This window comes from Mus pahari, chromosome 21 (assembly GCF_900095145.1).
Source record: "Mus pahari chromosome 21, PAHARI_EIJ_v1.1, whole genome shotgun sequence".
Taxonomy (NCBI): domain Eukaryota; kingdom Metazoa; phylum Chordata; class Mammalia; order Rodentia; family Muridae; genus Mus; species Mus pahari.
The window spans coordinates 26084223-26101046 of NC_034610.1; the positions used below are offsets into that span (position 1 = coordinate 26084223).

The 16824-nt window shown below is 49.5% G+C and overlaps 2 protein-coding genes across 2 annotated transcripts in view; one reads left to right on the forward strand and one right to left on the reverse strand.

Moving 5' to 3' along the window:
- Abcg1 (ATP binding cassette subfamily G member 1) overlaps positions 1-2269 on the forward strand; it is a 58688-nt gene extending 56419 nt beyond the window's left edge. Inside the window, exon 15 of the mRNA XM_021221054.1 lies at positions 525-2269. Coding sequence (XP_021076713.1) covers positions 525-753 — 229 coding nt within the window. The 3' untranslated portion in view covers positions 754-2269. The remainder of the gene's footprint in view (positions 1-524) is intronic.
- A 9142-nt stretch (positions 2270-11411) lies between these two features.
- Tff3 (trefoil factor 3) lies at positions 11412-15769 on the reverse strand. The gene is made up of 3 exons (XM_021221849.1): positions 15650-15769; positions 13235-13381; positions 11412-11593 (listed from the first exon to the last, which is right to left on the reverse strand). The coding sequence occupies exons 1-3, from the start codon at positions 15732-15734 to the stop codon at positions 11580-11582; spliced, it is 246 nt and encodes an 81-aa protein (XP_021077508.1). The 5' UTR covers positions 15735-15769; the 3' UTR covers positions 11412-11579.
- Positions 15770-16824: the final 1055 nt, after the last annotated feature.

Genomic DNA, 16824 nt, shown 5'->3' on the forward strand with positions numbered 1-16824 from the left:
ATTTATTTATTTATTTATTTATTTATTTATTTACAGTGAAAAGGTGTGCAGGCTCAGAAGGAAGCCAAATTTATTTATTTATTCATTCATTCATTTATTTATTTATTTATTTACAGTGAAAAGGTGTGCAGGCTCAGAAGGAAGCCAAATTTATTTATTTATTTATTTATGTATTTATTTATTTGTTTATTTACAGTGAAAAGGTGTGCAGGCTCAGAAGGAAGCCAAATTTATTTATTTATTGATTGATTGATTGATTAACAGTGAAAAGGTGTGCAGGCTCAGAAGGAAGCCAAATTTATTTATTTATTTATGCCCCAGTGGCTTAAGCAGGGTTCATTCCAGTTTGCATTTTCTCTGATGGTCTTGGAAGAAACAGGATTTCAAACAAAGGGAGGAGGCTAGTCCAGGGCCATAGTGAAGTCAGGAAGCGGTGCAGGGGAGGGGGCCACTGATCTGGAGAGCCAGCCTGGTGACCTTCAGCCAGGCCTGCCCATCACACCTGATGCTCCTCCTCTCCTTAGATACGGCTTCGAGGGGGTCATCCTGTCCATCTACGGCTTGGACCGAGAGGACCTGCACTGCGACATTGCAGAGACGTGCCACTTCCAGAAGTCAGAAGCCATCCTGCGGGAGCTGGACGTGGAGAATGCGAAGCTGTACCTGGATTTCATTGTCCTGGGCATCTTCTTCATCTCCCTGCGGCTCATCGCCTATTTCGTCCTCAGATACAAAATCCGGGCTGAGAGGTAAAAAACGCCTCCAAGCCAGCAACGAGGCAAAGCAGACATTGTGACCAAGGGCACTGCTGGGAGGTAGCAGTGTACCTGCTCCTGGTGACACAGACTCTCCCAACCCAACCTGGAGGCCATGCAGGTCCGACGATGACCAGTGTTGAGCGCCTCTGCCCGCCGGGTTGGACCTGTTCGTTTCCTTTTCTAACTAGGAAGATGTAGGATGGTTGGGTTTTTTTTTTTTCTTTTTTTCTTTTTCTTTTTCTTTTTTTTTTTTCTTTTTTGACATGTGGTATTCAAAATACAACTGGCATAGAATGCCATCCTGTGTTCCAACTGGGGACAGTGGCTTCCTCCTGGAGTCCAGGACACACTGGCCCCGGATGAGGAGTGTTGGCTGAGTTGGTCCCCAGAGAGGTGGATATCTTGGGGAGGAGGAAGGTCCACACCTAGTGGGCACAAAGGCTACCTGAGGACTGTTTTCTCTTAAGGTCTCAGCCTTCTAAAGTTCCTTTCATTTCTGATGAAGTCACTTTCCGAGCCAAAGTCGATAAATTTCATTCACATCGAGAGATTGTATCTTTTTAGTACTTCTTGAGGACTTATTCAGGGTAAAAGATGTGTTTTGCTTAGAAACAGAAGAGTCCAACCGAGTCACCGAGGAGGCCTCACAGATAAAACCAGAGAAGGTCAAACGCAGGCTCCAGGTGAGGGAGACACCACCCCAGCTGCGCTGGAGCAGCAGGGACTAACGCCACGCCACGAAGTGCAGACAGTGCTGGGGCAACTAGCAGGCTCCTCCCAGACTTCCTTTCTCATGTGCTTCTTAACTTAAAACTCTTCCTAGTTTTCCAGCCACTTTCATTTTGCCCAAGAAATACTCGATCCACTCTGTCGATGTTTAAAGACCCATTTCCCCTTCCTTCGTGAATCACATTAACTACCTCCACCGAGCCTGGGAAGCCGGCCTGGGGACATATCAGGTGTATCCCTCAAACTTGAGGGGAGCCGTGGGGTGTCAAGGACAGGCAGGTCGGCTACGTGGGAGGGGAGGTGCCATGGATGCCCCCGTAAAGAAAATGCAGCTGCTCATTCTTCCAGAGCATGGCCATCCTAAGGCCAGCCTCCTGCAAGAGCCTCTATTTTTGAGGGTAGGCCAGTTTACCCCTGTGAGCCTCAGTTTCCCCACCTGTAAGTAATTGCACTAGATCATGTCTTGACAGGTCCTGAGATTCCTCGGCTGTGGCCTTGACGCTTTCGTATCTTATCTGTAGAGAATGATAAGGGTCCGAATTTTACTTACCGCATGGATAATGTGCTTTGGAACTCTTTAGAGATTCTTTTTATTTTTTACACTCCTAGCTCTTTTTTATAGAGAACACACGGTTGAAATGCGTATTATGATGTAATCTTCGGTTTGCTTGTTCTATACAAACACGGCCTTGCCTTCTAGACTCAGCTTTTAACCAGGGACACGATTCGCCTTTATTAAAAAAAAAAAAAAAAGTCTTCATTAAAAAAGAAAACACCAAAAAGGTCTTCATTTAATTTCAAGATAATTAGGCATGGCGTCCAGAGAGGAACTGGCTGCTATCAGCTGTGAAGTCTGAGCTGAAAGGAATGGGTGTTGGGTGGGCAGACCTCAGCCCGGCACTTGGTGGCATTGGTGCTAAAGAAGCATGTCCGCACGCGTGGCTTGGCGTGGTGGGTCATGCCCGGCAGGCTCTGTGTCCTTGGAGAGCTCTGTGCTGTCAGTCACAGGCAGGGTGGTCCATGTTTCAAATCTGGAAGGGTTCCTCGGCCTCTGGAGGGAGTCTCTCCTGTCCAGGTTTATCCTCCACCCTGAGACCTGCTTGTCACCGGGCAGAGTCTGAGCTCAGTATACAAGAGCTGGCAGGCTGTTGGGGGGCAGGGTGTCCTGGGAAGTTGGTAAAGGATGTTGACCAGAACAGGAGAGGGGTCAGAAGTCACCCAGCAGAGTAGCGTTGTTCAAGCTCTGCAGACTTGAGGAAGGCTGACAGCCATACTAGGGGACTCTGCGTCCTTGTCCCTCATCCACTGTCCATGGGGGCCATGGTGTGTGGCTCTGCCTTTCCCCATGCATAGCCTGCATCCCAGAGATGCTGTCTGGATTTCTAGACCATTCCCTTCTCTTCCTCTTCCCATTGGTCTTAGTCATGGTAGGAGATACCGGGACGTGTGCGCCCACCTGCCGCTGACGTTAACGTCAGCCTTCCCTTGCAGTTGGGTTCCCTGGGAGCCTCCCTTTGCTCTCAAAGGTGAGATCCTTCAGTTGGAAGGAAGGATTGCATTGGGTTTAAGGCTACACCACCGCCTGCTGTTAGCTGATAAAACAGAAGTCCTCATGTAAAAGACAACAGCCCAAAGACAGAATTTACAGGGACCTTCAGTGAGAGGCCTGTGGGGCCCTGTCAGATTGATGCTCAGAAAAAGCTGGGCGTAAAGGTGGGGCTGCTCAGAAGAGGCTGGGTGTAAGGGTGGGGCTGCTAGCCTCTGTCTACCCCTTTCTTTGCCCGCCACTCCCCAGCCTCTCCTGCCTCCTCTTCTACCCTTTGTCCAGAGAGTGTTAAACTCTCTGGTGTTACTTCTAGGGAGGGGAGATGAGTCAGTGAACATTGCACACAGTAGGGGCAAGAATCTCCCTTCCTTACCTGGAAGTGGAGAGAGGCACCCATTAGGACCAGAAAATGGAACATGAAGTTTAGAATTTCCGAGAAAGGTTATTTTTATCAACCCAAGGCGGGGTGGGGTTGGGGCAGACAATATCTGCAAAGCAGAAAACACCCGAGTGTGCCCCTGACAACAGAAAAACAGACTGGAGGCACACACCTTCCCTTGGGAGTGTCTGGGCACGGTGCAGTCCCTTTTGGCTTCTCCATCTGGTAGTCACCCATCAAACCTTCATTGATCTGAGGCCAGGGAAGGGACCTTTCTTCCGGGCTTGCTCCGGTGGGCAGTTACTTCTCTCTTTCTCTGGGTAGCATTGGGGTGGGGAGGGGCTGGCAAGGTGCTGAGGGCCATCAGAGCCCCTGTCAGACATCTGAGTCCCTGCTTCCTGGCTTTTCCAGCAGTCATTGTGCAAACACAAAATGCAACTCCGGTCAGTTGCTCTACCACTCAAGAGAAGGCAGAGGGGAGCGGCCAGTCTGCTCTCTGTCACCTGAGGGATTTACATCCCAAGTGCCCATGATGAGTGTCTTTAGCCCACTCAGAGGCCAGCCTTGCTTGCATCTCAGTGGGGGTGGCCCCATTCTTTCCTAGACAGCACTAGTGGGCCACCGTGGTCAGACACACTGGTGTCTGTGTACTTCATGATTGAATGTTTATCTGTGATTTTGCACATGCACTCTCGTGCACGCTCACATGTGGCTTTCCCTTCACATCACCTCCAAGTCCTTCCCAGTCACCTTTACTCCAAGGAGGAAAGAGAAAATTCGTCTACGCCTACAGCACAGGAGATGAAAGTCTCTAATGGCCGTTGTTGAATATGAACTAAGCGAGAATGAGAATGTGACAGACAGACAAATGGAACCCAGCAAGGGGGAGCTCGAGGAGCGGACTGTGTTAATATAAAGTTAGATACTTGGAAGACATAAAACTGCTAATAAAATATTTTATATAAAAATTTTTACGTGCATTTGGTGTCATATGCTCCAAGTGATTTTGGCAGGTTTTTTGCTGAGTCAAATCACGTTGTCACCGGCTGAAGATGGGTGTGTCTACCTGGTAGAGTTCTGATTGCTTGTGTGGTCCAACCCACTGTGGGGTCGGCCTGCTGTCTGAGCGCACTCGGTGCATCTGTCTCTGGGTTGAATTTCCTTAGATGCCTATCCCACAGTCCTCTGCTGTGGTCATGTGACCCTGGTCTCCAACAGCACCAGGTGAGGCTCAAACCCCTGCCACTACTCCCCCAACTCCCGCAGAGGCACAGCCAAGACAGCTCTGCCCATGTCTCCTCCCCGTCACGGGGCGCCCTGCTCAGGGCTCTGAGAGTCAGGTGTCAGAGAGGCACGGGCACACTCTGGGGCTCTAGAACTCAAGAGTTGTGACTGAGATGCTGTCAGGACTCTCCACCTCTGCCTTTCAGGTCCCCAGGGATGGCTCAGGGGTGACCAGAGCAACTTGGGGAGAAAAGGCTTTACTTAGCTTACACTTCTGTATCACTGTTCATCACTGAAAGAAGTTAGAGCAGGAACTCAAGACCGGACAGGAGGCTGGAGGCAGGAGCTGACACACAGGCCGTGGAAGCGTGCTGCTGACTGGCTTGTTCTCCATGCCTTGCTCAGCCTGCCGCCTTATAGAACCCAGGACCTTCAGCCCAGGGATGGAGCCACCACAATGAGCTGGGCCCTTCCCTGTCAATCACTCATTAAGAAAATGCCTTCGGGGCTTGCCTGCAACCTGATATTATGAAGGTGTTCCCTTCCCTCAGATAATTTGAGCTTGTGTCAAGCTGACATAAAACTATCCAACCCCGCTCCATAGACAGAACAGCAGACTTTGACGTTCAGCCACTGCTCCTTCAGTGCCCTCTCGATGCACCAGTGCTGGTCTCCGCCTGTCAGCGCTGGGTGAACCAAACAGCCTCGTCAGTCACCTGGGATGTTGTTTGCCTGTGGCTTGGCGTGATGCGAACTGTATCCAGTTAGGGGTCATGTCTAAATGTTCCCTGAGTCATGAAGTCTGGGCTCCAGAAACCTGTACGTCTATGAGGTCCCTCTCCACAGTGAGAGGCAGAGATGCTGAGACTAGCCAGGGGGCCCCTAGCTATGTGGTGGCCCTTGCTGGTAACCTGCTGGGGCCTGCACTCGGTTCTTCATGAGTAATCCTTGCTTTGAGCAGCCAGCATGGTGCTCCTGTTGACGTGCTACCTCTCCATGGTTAAACCTTCCTCCTTGCCCCCTCCACACACACCGGCACTGAAAACTCCCACCAAACCTTTTGAATGGAAGTGGGGGGGGAGGGAGGAACCACACAGGCTCACCTGACTCTGGGGTGTCACCAGCAGTCTCTTCTAGGAGACCAGACTACCACCTCCTTTGATGTATCCAAGAAGACAGTGACAAATGCCTGTGGGTGCCCAAGGTTGCCCTCTAGTGGTCACTGGAGCTGCATGCTCAGTATGTGGAGCAGATCCGTCCTCCTGAAGAAAACATGAGAGGCAGATTAGGGTTGGGGGTAGGGTTAGGCAGGTAGGGTCACAGATTAGAAAGACTGTAGCAGCTGGACCAATGGGGACAAGGACAGATGCCAGGAAGAAGGTTAGATGTACAACAGGGTCATCCTGGGGAAGGGGACATGCCATCTCAGAAGCAATGGGTAGGACCAAGGGCTTATTTATGTCCCTGGCAACACAACTCAAATCTCAAACTCTGCCTGAGCTGGGAATTGACAGAGAAGTGTGTGTGTGTGTGTGTGTGTGTGTGTGTGNGNGNGAGAGAGAGAGAGAGAGAGAGAGAGAGAGAGAGAGAGAGAGAGAGAGATGTTGATAGACGCTTTGTTTTCATTTGCTTGCTCGCTTGAGGCAGTGTCCTGCCCAGCCTGTAACTCACTGTCTAGACCAAGCTGCCTTTGAATTCGCAGTGATCTTTATTCGTCTGCTTCCCAAGTGCCCTGTGGTATAAGACAATTTATTGAATCCCCCTATTATAATATACATGCATTCCGTTCCTCTATCGGATTTCATGAATTCCATGAATTCCTGGCTAACACACACAAACACCATGAACCCCAGTGAACACACACAGAGGGGGGGGACCCCTCCTCATTATATCACACTCTGTAGTCAAGTCTGCACACAAACTTTTGAAAAATATATACATTCCTATTAGGTATGATGGGATAAATGAGTGCAATATGTGTTGGCATGTCCACACCCCAAAGGACGTAATGAGGGACCAGGGTCCATTGCAATTACCAAAAACCAGGCCACCTGTAAGGACAGGAGTCCTGCCCAGCAGGCTGAATGGGCATCCATGTAGTGTGAGCATCACTACACTGGAATGGATACTGTTCCATAAAGCTCCGTGCTGGGTAAATGCAGGGCAGTGTAAGCCAGAAAACAAAAGCGACATGCCCTGACTTTGGGGTTTTTTTGTTTTGGTTTTTTTGTTTTGTATTGTTTTGTTTGTTGAGGGGGAGTCAGGTTAACATAAGGTCGAATCGTTTGGGAAGAGGGGACCTTGACTGGAAAGTGCCTCCCTCTGGGCTAGAGAGATGGCTCAGCGGTTTTGAGCACTGGCTGCTCTTCCAGAGGTCCTGAGTTCAATTCCCAGCAACCACATGGCGGCTCACAACCATCTGTAATGGGATCTGATGCCCTCTTCTGGTGTGTCTGAAGACAGTGACAGACAGTGTACTCATAAAATAAATTAATTAATTTTTAAAAAGTGCCTGTGGGCAAATCAGAAAGGTGCTTTATTGATTATTGATTGATGAGGGGGCAGGGGTAGCCCACTGTGGTTGTGCCATCCCTAGATAAGTGGTCCTGGGTTGTATAAGAAAGCAAGTTAAGCAAGCCACTGGTGGCAAGCCAGTAAGCAGCGTTTCTCTGTGGCCTCTGTTCCTGTGTCTAGGTTTCTGCCTTGATTTCCCTCAGTGATGGACTGTAACACATCAACCTCCCTTTACCCCCGAGTTGCGTAGCCACAGAGAGGCAAACCAGGACATAACCTAGGTCAGGATACAACACAGGACAGGGTCTGGGTTCAAATCATGACAACGGATTTGAACCCCCCCTGAGCAGACAGGACCCTGGACTGTCCCAGTCAGAAACAGGAGTCTATGGGTGACACCTGAGACATCACAAACACCCTCCACCTCTGACCTTATATCTACTCAAAGCCAGCCTTATCCCCACATTCATATGGTACTGAGAGATGCACCCCAAGTTTCTGAACACCCACAGAGCAATGCATTTAGACTATGTCCACCCCAAGCCCTAGACAGGGAACAGCACAAAAATGGGCTTGGATGGGTGTGATGGTTTGTATATGCTTAGCCCAAGGGAGTAGATGTGTCACTGTGGGTGTGGGCTTTAGGACCCGCATCCTAGCTGCCTGGAAGCCAGTCTTCCACTAGCAGCCTTCAGATGAAGATGTAGAACTCTCAGCTCCTCCTGCACCATGCCTGCCTGGATGCTGCCATGTTCCTGCCTTGATGATAATGGACTGAACTTCTGAACCTGTAAGCCAGCCCCAACTACATGTCGTCTTTATGAGAGTTGCCTTGGTCATGATGTCTGTTCACAGCAGTAAAACCCTAACCAAGACAATGGGAGGTATTTTTCTTTGGCCCACTTGAGTCCCATGTCTCCCACTGGAGATTACAGGATGCTGCAGGGTGACTCTGGGCTTGCCAGCACAGCTGAGAAGGTTTCAGCACTCAGCACTGGCTCCATGGACAGTGTCAGAAAGAATTAACAACTGTAGGGCACCACACAGGCCAGGGCTGCTCAAGGGAATGGCTGGCTTGGGATTGGATGCTGTCGGGAAGCGTAGACAAGGTCAGAGGATGCTAGGTGAGAAGCAGCCACTACTCCAGGATGCCAGCAGAGGGCAGTGTGAGGCCGTGGGAGTTTTATTTGAGGTTCTGATTTGGTCCTGGTGGGGCTCACAGCTGGCTTCACTTAGGCCTGGAAGATGCTAACCGTGAACACCACAGCTCCTGGAAATGTTGCCAGATTGCTTTCAGTTAAGTCTACACTGTCCTACCCAAGGTCCCTGAGGAAGAAGTGCAGCATCCTGAGCTCCCATGGTGAAGGAAGGCCAGGCAGAGATAGGTGGATGGGTGCTGTAAGCAAAAAGAGATGAAGACCAGGCCTGCTGCATCCCCAGGAGCAAAGGATGCCCCTGCCTCACAGAGAAGGGGTTGCCCAGCTTCAGAAAGACAGTGACCCCATGGCTTGACTAGGGATCAGAAAGTGGCAAGATCCAGTTTTCTTTTCTAAGCTTCAGACAGGGAGGTTTAGCAAAAGTTTAGCAAAGACAGCCAAGTTTAGCAAAGCTGAGCTCTGACCGAGAAATTCGGATCCTACAGACCGAATTGGGTTTGCATTTTATTTGTATAATATAAACATGGACTTTACGTGCCAGAGAGAGCTGGGGGAGGGGGTACTCCGCCTCCAAAATCAACCAAACCTGACCTCCCAGTTGTGGGTAAGGAGACAGAACCTGACCCATCCTGCAAGCCCGGAGGGCTCTGTGATGTTGGCCCTGGCCCGGGACTTCTCTACAGCAGGCCCAGGGAGGACTGGCTCCAGCCTCGTGATCATAGTCTCTTATTCTCTAAGACCTTTTAAATCTGATTTCTTGACACTGAGATGACATCTCTGCAATGGGACTCTTAAGAACCTTCCCACCTTGCTTGGGTTTACTGACCCATTCCCCCACTCAGAGGCTCAGCCTGGGTCCCTCCTCACTGAGTAGAACAGGGACTAGGGCAAAGGGAGCCAGGCACTTACCCTATGTGACAGTGTGGAGTGGGCACCAGAGAGCTCAGTAATCATGCAAAGCCCTTCAGATCCCACTTGCAGTGGACGCTTGGGCTGGGGACAGGGCTTGGTAGTTAAGAGGGAGGTAAACCCAAGTGTCCCTCCTGACATTAGCAGGAAGACAGGTTGAAGGACCCCTTTGGATCCCTCTAAGTCAGGGCGTGGGGATACAGTGCCTAGAGAAAGGGTTCCTGTTGCTTCTTTCATTGTCAAATGTATCTTTTTCTGATGTGCTGAGAGCTTTAAAGGTTGTAGCTGGTCTTTGCTACTTTGTGTGTTCTTTTTCCTTTATGCCTTTATCCCCCTGCCTGATTTCATGCCCCCTAACACTAGGTAGGAGAAAAACAAGGATTAGGGGGAAAGAGAGAGAAAGAGGGAAAGGGGAAAGAGATCCCCTCAATTTAATTCTTTCCTTTTGTTTCTTCTTTGACCATGGGTACTAACAAACCACAACCAAGCCGCCTAACCGACCAACAACCACCCACTCTCTCCTTCCCCTCTCTCAAGCCCTCGAATTTCTATACCCTCTGAAAAGTTCCCAAAATTCCAAATATCACACAATCACAGAACTTATCTGCAGCTGGCCAAACCGTGCCTCTGCTAGAGCATGAGGCAAATCATAGTCACCTGCTGTGGACAGTTCGAAGCAGCCCCACACCTGGGATTAAAATAAAAGCACATTCTTACAATGTTTCTATGTTTTTAAAAGAACCCAAAATTCCAGAATCCTCAAAAATGTCACTACAAAGGTGAGTGTCCCAAGTCTAATGTCATTAGCATGAGGACCAGGGCACATCGCTGGGTTAAAGTGTTCACCTCGCATGAAAATGTACAGAAAACTCAGCTGTCAAGACAGAGAATGGAATTTAAAAATCAAAAGTAATGCATAGATATGTAGTAAATAAAATGTCAAAATTCTGCACTTGGATAACAGTAACCCACTTCTACATTGTAATCTTGGCCCTGCTTCCAATAAACCTTTATTTATTAAAGCAAGTAGGAGCCAAGGAGGCAGGGGCTTTGCCTACCGTGCAGGCTCAAATGCCTGTCTTTGGAGTTTACTCTGATGGCCCTTTAAGATGTGGGTTCTAACGGTTTTTCCCCGTGCACCCTGGGTGTCATGGTCAATGTGACAATCAGTCAGTGTGATGTATTTTAAATGTGACTTGCCAAAAAAAACATGCTGAACCATCATTTCTAGTGCAGTGGTTAAGGGGACCGAGGTCTCTCCCAGGAGGAAGAAACCAGGAAACCCCAGCACAATGAGAAGCAACGTTTCCTGGCCCCTGTGTTGTATAAATGAGCCCAAGAGTAGATGGATGATGTGGCCCTGAGATGGTCCCCTGTGGGAGTAGACCTAGGGATCAGCCGTGCAGCACAGGAAGGTGCCTCCACCCCCAAACCTTCCCATAGTGGGTTCAGAGAAAAGCCACACCGGAACTGAGAAGAAGGGGACCAATCAGCCTAGAGAATGTGGGCAAGGATGTGATATGTAGACTGCTGTTCTGTATCCATCAAAAAAAAAAAAAAAGCCATGTGCAGTGTGGCAGATAATAAATATGACAATAGAAGTGAGCTGTGAACAGTTCTACCTGCCGCTAGCTCAATTTGACATATCCAAGAGTCACCTGAGAAAACATCCTCAACTGAGGACCTGCCCAAATCAGATTGGCCTGTTGGAATGGCTGGGAGTGAGGGTAGTGGTGGTGGGGATTATCTTGATTGTTAATTGATATGGAAAGGCCCAGCCCACTGTGGGCGGCACTATCCCTTGGCAAGTGGGCCTGGGCTTTATTAGCGAGTCAACTGAGCGTGAACCCTAGAGTGTGCCAGCAAGGGTCCCTCTCCACGATTTCTGCTTCAAGTTCCGGCTCGAGTTCCCACTGTGACTCCCCTCAGCGGTGGAACTGTGACCTGGAAGTGTAAGTCAGATAAGACCCTCCTCCTGAAAGTCGATTTTTGATCAGAGTGTTTCATCACAGCAATGGAAGGGAACTAGAATACTTGCCTCAAGGGATCCTGGCGTGAAGCTGTTCTCAGAGTATCACTGCAACTCAGAATCAGTTCCCCACAGGCCTGGGACATCCTTTCCCCAGCAAGGCCTGACCCTTCACCCTCCCCACCCTACGAGCGACACACAGAAATAAACACGAGTAGAGGTCTCGGCAATCAGAGCAGCCTGGGTTGACTGCGAGGCCTTTATTCTTCAGGACTCCTGGCTCCTTTATTGGCCTGCAGCAGGGAGCAGGTCAGGAATGAATGCTGCCCTCGGCCACCACCAGCAGCAGAAAGAGTCCAGGGTGCAGAGCTCCCTTCTTGGAGCCTGGACAGCTTCAAAATGTGCATTCTGGGAAGGAAAGAAAGGAAAGGTCAAGGCGAGTGGGGTCATTCCCATGCAGCGCTGCATTGCTTCCCAAGCGCAAGACAGGCTCCGAGGCCAGCACCTGTCTGCCTTCTTCCCCTGGGTCACAATAGATATCTGAGCCCTCCTACCCCATCCTCTAAAGTCTGGGAGGGAAACTGTGCATCCTCCCCGGTGTAACCAAGCCACATAACTGGATCCCTCTTAGTGGTCCTGGCAGGGGTTCTGTGAGATGGTACCTGGGAAGGAGCCAGAGGCAAGGGCCCTGCCAACTGTGGGGCAGTGACAAGTTCCTGCCCCTGCCCCTGACTATCCTTAGTCCTCTCTCCTGGCTTGGCTGAAGGGGGGGGGGGTGTCTGCATGTGCTTTGCCTCTATTCAGCTGGGATTCAGCCTTCTGTTACCCAGGACAAAGAGCACATCTGGCTCCTTTGAGTGCTGGCCCAGGAAGAAGTCTTGTAGCGGTCCAACCTTCTTAGAAGTTGAGCCAGCATTTGGACGTGACAGATGGCTCACAGTGGGTGACTACCCTGAGATGTGGTAGGCTGGGGCTTGGGTAAAGCAGGACTGGGAAGCTGCCCATGTGCCTGACCATCTGCTGTTTGCACACGGCCCTGCCCAGGGATTCTCAGGGTACCTGCCCTGCAACTAACTCCACCCAAGGAAGGGGTAAGAGAGGTAGGAGGTGGGGGCGAAGTGGGGCACAAGCACAGTTGCCTGGCTATGAGTCTGCTGTGAGCTCTGGACAGTCATAGGTAACAAGGGGGTATGGATGCTAGCTTGCTAAGAACAGGCTCAAAATCAGTTACACAGATGAACAATCTCTCTTTGTCTCTCTGTCTCTCTCTCTCTCCCCGCCCCAGTGTGTGTGTGCGTGTGTGTGTGTGTGTTGTGTGTGTGTGTGTGTGCGCGTGTGCTTCAAACCAGCTCCCACAATGTGGCACCTTATCACTGTGTCTGCTCTCTCTCCCTCTCTCCCCCCTCTCTCTGTGTGTATGTGTGTGTGTGTGTGTGTGTGTGCACGCGTGTGTGTTTTAAACCAGCTCCCCCCCATGTGGCTGGCACCTTATCACTGTCTATGTGTGTTTACACATATGCTTATTTACTCTGTGTGCATATGTGAAGAGGGGCATGCCAGTGCCCCTGAAGAGGTAGAGGACAACCTGGTGGAGTCAATTCTCTTTTGCCACCATGTCAGTTTCAGGAATTGAATTCACATCATCAAGGTGGAGAACAGGCACCGGTCTGCCAAGCCATCTCACTGGCTTACTCAGACAGGATCTCTCATTGGTTGGGAACTCCCCAATTAGGCTAGGCTAGCTGACCAGTAAGCCCCAGGGACCTGCCTGCCTCTGCCTCCCCAGCAAGGAGGGTCCAAGCATGGCCACCACACCTGGCTTTTTTTGACATGGTTTTGTGACTCAAACTCATGTCCTCATGCTTATATGAGAAGCATCTCATGGACCCTGTGTCATCTCCCTGGCCCTTAGAACACAGTTATGTATTTTGTAGAAAGGGCCAGCCACTGCCACCAGCTGCCCTAGGCACAACACCCCTGATATACCATATCACCAAGGAATACTGGTGATCCTGTTGTCCCACCCTGGGCACCACTCAATGGTCTTACCTGTCTCCTGCAGAGGTTTGAAGCACCAGGGCACATTTGGGATGCTGGAGTCAAAGCAGCAACCACGGTTGTTACACTGCTCCGATGTGACAGAGGGGTAGCCACAGTCCACCCGGACATTTGCTGGGACCATGCATTGGCTTGGAGCTGTCCAAATGGAACACAGTCAGCTGCCAGACTACTAGTTTAGGGTTATTGTCTTGTTTCTTGTGGCACTCCCTCAGCCATCCTCCCTGAGTTCAGAGAGAATGACATGCGACATGTCTAAAGGAAAGCAGTCTATTGGGAAATGACACTTCCTGGAGATCTCCCTGACAGTGGAGGGTAGGAATGTGGGACCCAAATCATCCTGGCTGTCCTTAGTTCCCTCCATTAACACCCTTCACTGCAGCATCTGACTTAGTTCCCTCCATTAACACCCTTCACTGCATCTTTAACATCCCTCTGCTATCGGGTGTAGCCTTTGGAACATGTGGCCTTAACAGACCCTTAGCTGCCATCAACTCCAAAGCTAAGAATGCCACCAGAAACATCCAACTCATGTAGCAGAGCCCCTGTGCCCTGCCCTGACACCCCCATCAGAGTACTTGGGAAATGCCTTAACCACCTTTTTGTTTGTCTAAAAAGCTCTTGCAACCACTTTTATGTTGGAAGGGCAGTTTCACGGCCATGGACACTCAAACTTGGCTAAGGATATTTGTGTGTAAGAGACTCATGTAGCCCAGGCTGACCTTGAACTCAGTGTTCATTCATCAATTTAGAAGGATAGCTGTGGTTTGTACCCTTAGAGATTTTGTCTTTTGAGATTTATTGTAATGCTAAATGTAACCCCTTCCCCCAAGGCTTGGTCGTCCCAGAGATGAGAGTCTGCATGTACACCTTGGCCCCAAGTTGTTTCTGATTGGCAAATAAAGATGTCAATAGTCAATAGCTGGGCAGAAGAGACGTAGGTAGGCTTTAGATTTCCTGGGCTTGGGGGTCGGATTGGGACCACGAGGAAGAAGAATGTGCAGGAGGAGAAAGAGAAGTCACTGTGGGGTAGGTGAGTCCTTAAGACTAGCCAATAGAAGTTAAGAGCAGCCTAGATGAAACGTAGTAAGTAATAACTCAGGTTATTGATAGGAAAGTAGATTCTATAACATAGAGGCTAAGTATCTGCCTGGCTCTTGTGCTTTTTAACGCTTATTGTAAATATAAAGGTCATGTGTGTTTTTTATCCTGGAACTAAATGGTCAAGGCAGAGTAGAAACCCCAGGTCAAAATTAAATAATTTCTACAACATGCATCCACTGCTGAGTGCTAACCCAAGGAATCCATCCATTTGCCTAGTGTCCCTCACTGGGTCAGGAGGTCAAAACCAGGTCTAGATACCCAACAGCTGGCAGGACCGCTGGGAATCCAGGGGCTTAGAGCGAAGTTCTAAAATCCGAATGCTTAGAACAAAGTTCCCTTGCTCGTTTGATCTGTAAGGACCCCCCCCCCTCCACAGTGAAAAGTGTCTCTGGGGATACCAAGCCACCAGGACTATTGTGTGTCCTGTTTCAATGTCTCCGCTGCTGCAGCTCACCACCACCTGTTGGTTAGCTTGTCCGGCCCTAGCTGTGAGCTCCCTCCACCTCTGGCATTCCTGGTTCAGGAAGATTGCATGCTTATCCATACGTGGTCAGCTAACTGATTTTCCTCAAGTGGAAACCCAGCAAACTTCTCTATCTCCCCCCACTGAAGAGGGCCATGCCATGCCTTCCATGAGATGGTAGGGTGGGGTAGGGAACTAGGAACCTTTAAAACTTCAACCCAGCTCCAGCTCCCAGAGGCTCTTATGTAGGTGCATGCCCTGGGCAGCAGGGTTCCAAAGCCTGCCAGGGGACCTCTTGTCTTCACCTTGGTCAGGGGTGACCTGGTGAAGGTCCTACCCAATGTCTCAGAGTACTTCTACCTAATACTGTGACCCAGTGCCCAAGGGTTTCTATAAACTGTCTGGAGCCACTGCTTTCTCAACTGTTTCTTTTCTTTTTCCTCTTCCTTTTTTCCCCCCTTTAGTTCTGGTAACTTGCCAGGATGCTCAGTGTGTGCTCAGAAATCTCTGGCAAAGAAAGAAATGAGACGGGATGAGCCCCAGTCATCCCCCCCCTCCCCAGCCCCGGTTCCAACCCTGCTGCAGATTCTGAGGAGAGCTGTCCCTTGTACATCAGCTCTCTCTGAGCCTCCATTATCTTGTCTCAGAAGTGGCTCAGAAAGAGCCTCTCTGTGGGACTGCCTCAAGAAGCCGTGGACCTCTTCAGTGGTGATTATTTAATCGATGTAGAAGGTACATCTGTGCTTTCACGCTCACAGACGCTCTGTTAGCCTAGGTCTTCTATGTCCCTCCTCATAGAGGTCCCAGCCTAGTACAGAGGGACCCAGGTAGGTACTTACATAGGCCAATGTAATCTGCAGCTACCCCAGAGGACCCAGCCACCAGGACCACCAGCAGCATTAGCCAGAGGGCTCTGGTCTCCATGGCAGCAGGCAGGCTTCAGGATCACTGCACAGGATGTGCAAGGTCACAAGGACGGCCCTTTTATAGCCATGTGCTTGCTGGGTTCTGTGGACTCTGGACTCTCTCCTATGAGATTCCAGAAGACTCCTCCCCAGTCCTAAGTTGGGGACACGGGAGGGGGGGTAAGGAGGGAGAGGAGAGGATTAGGGAGGAAAACAAGGACCAGGAAGAGGTGGGGACAGCCATGGCAGATCACCCTGAAAGCAGAGCCTGTCAATCAATGTACACACCTAGTCTAGAAGCAGATTCTGTGACGCTGTAAGGCAAGGCCACTGACTGGACAGATCCACAGGCTAGGCAGGGACATTTCGTCTCAACCACCTCACCGAGAACAGTGAAAAAGACCCTGGGCTACTTTGTCCGCATCACTGCCAACCTCGTCTGTCTCTTATGAAAGTGGAACCTCTAGCTCCGCACTTTCTCCAGGAAAGCGATTGTTTTTATCATTAGCTACACTTTAATAGCTGAAATATTTATTCAATGTATTTTAATGAAATATACTTTATTATATTAATAGAATCTATATTAATAAATATATTCATATATTAATATAAAATAGATTCTATTAATGTAATAAAATATATTTTAATAAAATATATAATTTAAATACATATAAATATATAAAATATATAAATTACTAATATATTTGGTTTTTAAGATCAAAAAATATAAAGTCCCCCCTCCCATCCAGAGACAGCTATTTTCAGTACCTCTGGTTTCTAGACCTGAGCACATTTTTTAAAATTTGCTTGCTTAATTGTGTGTGTGTATGTGTGTGTGTGTATGTGTGTACCACATGTATGCATGAGCATGCAGAGTCAGAAAAGGCATCAGATCCTCTAGATCTGGAGTTACAGACAGCTGCGAGCCACTATGTGGTTGCTGGGAATTAAATCAGGGTCTGCTGGAAGAGCAGTCAGTGCTCCTAACCACCAAGCCACCTCTCTAGCCCCTCCCACACAGATTTTTTTATGGTAATCAAATTTTTTTTATTATTTTCTTTATTTACATTTCAAATGCTATCCCGAAAGTTCCCTATACCCCCCCCCCC

What these genes read in the sequence shown, in the direction of transcription:
- Tff3 (XM_021221849.1), bottom strand. Translation starts at nt 15,734, where the DNA reads ATGGAGACCAGAGCCCTCTGGCTAATGCTGCTGGTGGTCCTGGTGGCT. An exon ending in TGCAGATTACATTGGCCTAT is followed by an intron (nt 13,382 to 15,649) that starts GTAAGTACCTAC and finishes CCATTTGGACAG; the next exon opens with CTCCAAGCCAATGCATGGTC.